Source organism: Sinocyclocheilus rhinocerous, unplaced genomic scaffold (assembly GCF_001515625.1).
Source record: "Sinocyclocheilus rhinocerous isolate Xijiao unplaced genomic scaffold, SAMN03320098_v1.1 scaffold1904, whole genome shotgun sequence".
NCBI classification, from domain to species: domain Eukaryota; kingdom Metazoa; phylum Chordata; class Actinopteri; order Cypriniformes; family Cyprinidae; genus Sinocyclocheilus; species Sinocyclocheilus rhinocerous.
In genome coordinates, this window is record NW_015623687.1 from 208,177 (window position 1) to 214,357 (window position 6,181).

Sequence of the window (6,181 nt, forward strand, 5' to 3'; positions counted from 1 at the left end):
ATATATAATAAAATAGTCAATAACTTCACACAGTAACACGCTGTAGTGTCACCAAATTCAGTTCACACATCACTGCTCTCCTGCTGGTTATACTACAACACTTATTTTGGAAAATAATTGCTTTGACACATTTTTATGATTTTTTATTATGACAAATAGTTCATAACTTCACTGTAACACACTGTACTTTCTCCAAATTCAGTTCACACATCACTGCTCTACTGCTGGTTATACTACAACACTTACTTTGAAAATAATTGCTTTTGCATAATTTTTATCGTTATATATATATATAGTAATGTTATTAACTATTTTGTCTAATAACAATGAAGTTAATGACTATTTTTCATAATAGATAATCATAAAAATATGTCAAAGCAATTATTTTCAAAATAAGTGTTGTAGTAAAACCAGCAGTAGAGCAGATTGATTGTTGATACTTAACAGAGAACAAACAGCGCTGGATTGAGCGCATAATCGCATAACATACAAACAATTGAGTAAAAGTTGTTTTCTTATGTGATCATGCATTAAATGGGTGTCTTTGACCATTTCTTTCTTTTTTCTTTTGAGACAGCCCTGTTTCAACCCATCGTAGAACATGTAGGCTACTAACTGTAACTGTAACTGAAATCTTTTTCTTATGTTAATATATTATTGTTTATTTTAAAATGTGCAGTGAGTGTTTTTTTCCAGTGCAAAATGGACACTGAAATTAGGATGCAACAAATCTGAAAACACCAAGCCCTAATGATGTATGAATGTCAGAGGAAAGCAAGGATGTCTATTTCTGCAGTCTGTGTGTGTTTATGAGGTGAGTTAATCATAGACTTTTACTCGTCAACTTTTGGCTTTACAATGTTTACATTTCAGAGACAAAGTGTTTTAGGAAACTAAACTAAACACATAACTGGAGAGGTTTCACCAAACAGTCACGCACTACTGCTCCTGTCATTGCATCAATATTTAATATGTATGTATTGTGTCCAAAGGTCTTAAATATAATATATTTTAAAACTAAGTTAAACAAGTGGGACATAATACAAACATTATTGAAATATCTCCAGCACTTTCCCAAGAAACTTTGAAATTGCACTTCAAGCTTTGTGTTTGTTTCTATGATCTGCTTAAATGCAATAAGACGATGTTATTTTGTGTCCGCAGTTTTCTTGGTTTGACATTTAAGTACTGTACTTTTCCCACACCTTCCTGACATAATTACTTGTTTTATGATTTTTGGAAAGTGTTGCCTTGTTTACAATCCAAACCTTTCCAATTATCATGACATCATATATTTATTTCTCTTGTACAGTAATTTCTCATACCTTTTCCCCTATTATTCAATAAAGATATTACTTCATATGTAAACTCTGTTTTGTTTTTATGTGCCTTTAGTTTTAATTTGATTTTTATTGAAGTACCACATGTAATTTAAGTTATAAATAAACCCGTACCTGTCTATAGATAAATGTAAATGCATTTATTTTTCATTGTATACACTAAGCACCAATCTCATCTGTTGCATCATCGTTTGAGGTTGTGTCCAGTTTAATTTCTGTTAAAGTCCTGCCTCTCACAATAAAACAGTCCCACATCTTTACAAACGCGTCACAAACTCACAGCGAGCCGAACTGAGAAACCAAACTACACGACATGTCCAACCAAGGTACTGTAATGTATTTAATCATTAAAGTATGATTTAGTTATTAGATGTTTGCATTTCATTAAACATGCTGTTTATGTTATTCTTGCATTTGGTCATAATTCAAGATACGTTTTTTTAAAGCCTTGATGAAAAGAACACGTAGATAATTTTAAGTTAAATATATGCATCTTACACAGTAAACAAAAAAAAGAAGTTGGTCTGAGCACAACAGATCACCAGACCACTTTTGTGGCTCGGTCTGGGTCTCAGTATTAGTCTTGTGTTAGATTAGTCTTAGATTAATCATGGTTTACAGTGATAATTTTCTCAACTAATGAGCGCATTATTTCATTCTCCTTACGTCACTGAATGCAGGTTTGATGAAGATAAATTTAAGACTTAAGACCAAGGAAAGTCAATTTCGGGAATGAATTGAAGGGAGCACAATATGTCAATATGGTCTCTAAATATAAATGTCTTGTATTAGCAGCGCTTCAAAGTTTACAGATCTCCATTACTTTTTAGATCTCCAAAAATAGCTAAAATATGGAAATAATTTTTACTGTACCCTCTGATTATGCTGCAAAAAGTGCTGTTCTTCCTCAGAATTTTTGTCTTGTTTTCCAGTGAAAATGTCTAAAGATCCTTGATTCAAGATACTTTTGCTTGAAAAGCAAGATGACATTAAACAAGAAATCTTGTTTTCTGAGAAACTGATTAAAATGGAGTGAGTTTATGATTAAAACAAGAACAAATATCTGCCAATGGGCTCAGAAAAATCTATTTAATTCAAAGGGGAAATAAGTTTTCTTACCCCATTTACAAACATTTGTTCTTGTTTTAAGCATTAACTCATTTTATTTGGTTACATTTTTCACATTTTTCAAAAATGTAATCTCAAGTACGTATCTTTATGTATGGATGTTTAGATATTTGTAATGAGGAAAAATACTGAGGAATACTTTTTTTTTTTTTGCAATGCAAGCAACATTTTATGCCCTGACTTTGTGAATTTAAGACAATCTGCTCTGATTTAAGATTTTTAAGGCCTTTGTTTGTGGAAGTGCAATTTAAAAAATTTTAAGACCTGCAGAATCCCTGTAAACATGTCTGGGATGACCAGAAAAACCGTAAGAATATAACTAATAATTATCAATGTAAATGTTCCCTGCAGCTTTGAATTAACAAACGCTTTTTCCTCAGGAGCAAGTCACCACAGGCAGTGGTCCAACAGAAGCTCAAACGAGGGAAACAGAGCCACACAAAATGTTTGTTCTCCCTCTCAAACTCAGATTCCTCCCAGCACGATTACACAAGGTTCACCTGGCAGCGATCCGCTCGCAGTAAATCCAGCTCTGAATGAGCTGCGTCTGGTTCTGCTGGGAAGAACCGGTGCGGGGAAAAGTGCAACGGGAAACAGCATCCTGGGAAACAGATGCTTTAATGCTGAAGTGAGCATGAGTTCAGTCACTAAAGAGTGCATGAGAGCATGTGGAGCGGTGGAAGGACGAAAGCTCGTTCTTGTGGACACACCTGGGTTTTTTGACACCGATCTGACAACTGAAGAACTGCAACAGGAGATAATACATTGCCTGGCCTTGAGTTCTCCTGGTCCTCATGCGTTTCTACTCGTTATACAGATAGATCGATATACAGAGGAGCAGCAGCGCACCGTAGAAATGATTCTGGAGATGTTTAATAAAGACATCAGCAATCACAGCATCCTGATATTCTCACACGCCGACAAACTCAGAGAAGAATCCATTGAAAGGTTCGTTTCGAGACAAAATCGAAAAGTTCAAGACCTCGTGAAGAGATTTGGGAGGCGTTTCGTGGCCTTTGACAACACAAACCCTACAAACCCAGAACAAGTGAATCGACTCCTGCAGAAAGTGGACGAGCTTCTGGTCATGAATGAGAACCGTCACTTCACTAATGAAGTCACAGAGGCAATGCAAACAGCCCAGAAGATAATAGAAGAGAGAATGCAAGCAGAAACGGCTGAAAGAACGAGGAAAATAAAGGAGGATGTCAAGAAAATGGCTGATCTTAGGAGGGCTGAGTTCATTGCTGCCATGAATCAAGAGAGGCAAGAAACTGAACAAAAAAGGAAATTTATACAAGGCAGGATTGGTCAGATCCAGATGGAGATAAAGAAGGCAGAGCAGAATTTGCAACGGTTCAGAGCATCTTTGAGGATGGAGCAGGAGAACCTGAGAACACTGGTGGAAAGAGAGATGAAGAAGGAGATTGAAAGAATGGAAAAAGAAGAGAAAGAAAAGAAGGACCTGGATATCTGGATCCAAGAAGAGGAGCAGAGGAGACTGAGTGAAGGAGCACAGAAGAATCCACTTTCTCCAGATTATAATAAAATGCTGTTTATGCTGACCATGTTTATGATGGGCACTGGGGCGTCATTTGCACCCGCGCTCTTACCGTTGCTGTTCCCTGCAGCTCCAGCGGTGGAAGCCGGGTTTGCAGCAGGGTTATTAACCAACTTGTTAGCTGCAGAAGGATGGGGTTTCGTTTGGGTGGCTGCTGGAGTCGCCAAAGCTGTGGTTCTGACCCGCTGCTCCATCCAGTGAAAATCAAGATATAGGCCTACCGCGAATAAGTGAAGAGCGAACAACATCAAGCTTTAAAAACAAGTCACATAATGGTCCAACAGTATATTCCTAAGTGTTATATATTCATATGCATTCTCTTCCATTAGCATACACAGAACATCTCGTTAGTTTTTGCTTTTTTAAATTCCAACTGAATTTGGGATCATATCCGTGTGTTTTATAAATGAGCCCCTAGTTTATTTAGTTATTTCGTTTTTTATTATTAATGTCCTCCTTAAGGATGCCAAAGAAGGATTGTTTAAAAAGCATCCATGAAACACACCAACCAGATCTGAGATCATTCACAACATTACAAACGTTTAATATGAAGGAAAAATCTGAAACAAAAAATCTTAGTTATCCTAGCTAACAAAAAAACAACAACAACAACATTAAAAACATTAAAGAGCATGCCCATTAATTCATGAAAAGGTTTCAAACAGTTGGTTATGTGAAAGTTAAAGGAACAATTGTATCGTTTTGCAAACAAGAATGTTACGTTTAAATGTTCTCTAATCATTCTAACAGGTAGAAACATTTAAAAATCATTACACGTGTGTCCTTTTACTTGTGGATGTTTGATTTTCTGGTATTCTTTTTTCTAGATTAGATAGATTATTTTTTTACTATTGTCAGTTTCATTCATTTCTACTTGCATATATCTCAAACTTTATTATATAATTATAGTCCTTGATTTTTGTAATGTACACTTTTCCTTTATGTTTAGACAATTGCATTCACTACAGTATTCAACTACATAAAGAGAGGCACATCAAACATGTTTTGAGTCTTTGGACTTACTTTGAGTTTTCTAATCTGTGTAATCAAACATTTCTTATTGTGTTTATGTTTTTGTTATTCATTTGTTTTATATAATTGAGTTATTTTAATTGTGTTACTTTTTATTTTGCTTATTTTAAGTTTAGCGATTTTATCCACCTATATTCATTATATTTATTATACACACTCACACACACTAATATCAATAAACTGCGTTAAACTTCTGATCACCGCTTTATTTTACACATGTGAGTATAAATATGACTGTTTAATGTTTAATCGTGTGTCGGTGCGGTCACGAGATGATGTATATTGTTCACTGGCTCAGGCCTGGAATGAAAGTATATTCCTCTATAAATGTAAATATGTATTATTAATTCAGTCACATTTATTTTACGTGATAATAATAGTATGTGGATGTTATCTTAATATACTGTATAATTAGTGACTGAGCGAGTCTAAGAGTAAGAAGTTACGAAAAGTACCATGGTATTACCTTGTTTCATGTGTGTGTGTGTGTGTGTGTGTGTGTGTGTGTGTCTGTTTCTAACACCATTATATTCTTTAAAGTATCCTGGAGTAACATGTAAATAATACCATGGTAACGTTAAATGATTGTGATCATGGATTATATCAAAGTACAGTAGTATTACCGTCACTGTACCATGATTTTACATATTAAATAGTCCATAAAAAGCCCTCTGGTAATTACCAGCAACAGGATTCCCTAATCTTTAATATGTGTGTATTATGGAAAAAAGAGAAATTGTACTTGCTTAATGTCACTTCAGGTAAGTCAACCTTTGAAAGATACTGACTGATATTTTATCTAAGGTGGTGGTATAAAATCCTAAGTATTAAAATTATTATAATTTTAAAAAATGTATATTTTCTAAAGATTTGTATATTTCAGAAAGTCAAACTGGTTCACTTCAGTCTGAATTCGTGCTGTGCTGCTCATTCTGGTTTAAATGTGTCATTCCAGTCATATACACGTATACAGAGCAATGAAATAGTTTTGTGATTTATACATTAAAACGAACCTTTTAAAGGCATTTTTCATTTATGTGAGCGAGAACAATGGATTGTACATTTTAAAATTATTTATTTATTTATTTTGTATTTTTGTGTTATAAATAGTAAATATTTT

The 6,181-nt window shown here is 34.4% G+C and overlaps 2 protein-coding genes across 2 annotated transcripts in view; both read left to right on the plus strand.

Moving 5' to 3' along the window:
• Positions 1-1,502: 1,502 nt before the first annotated feature.
• On the plus strand, positions 1,503-4,662 carry LOC107730322 (GTPase IMAP family member 4-like). The gene is made up of 2 exons (XM_016541162.1): positions 1,503-1,666; positions 2,849-4,662. Exons 1-2 carry the CDS (start codon positions 1,654-1,656, stop codon positions 4,228-4,230), a joined length of 1,395 nt encoding a protein of 464 aa, XP_016396648.1. The 5' UTR covers positions 1,503-1,653; the 3' UTR covers positions 4,231-4,662.
• A 572-nt stretch (positions 4,663-5,234) lies between these two features.
• The window catches only part of LOC107730490 (nicastrin-like), a gene marked incomplete at its 3' end in the record, with an annotated part of 4,700 nt that continues 3,753 nt past the window's right edge, over positions 5,235-6,181 (plus strand). The window contains exon 1 of the mRNA XM_016541361.1: positions 5,235-5,279. The remainder of the gene's footprint in view (positions 5,280-6,181) is intronic.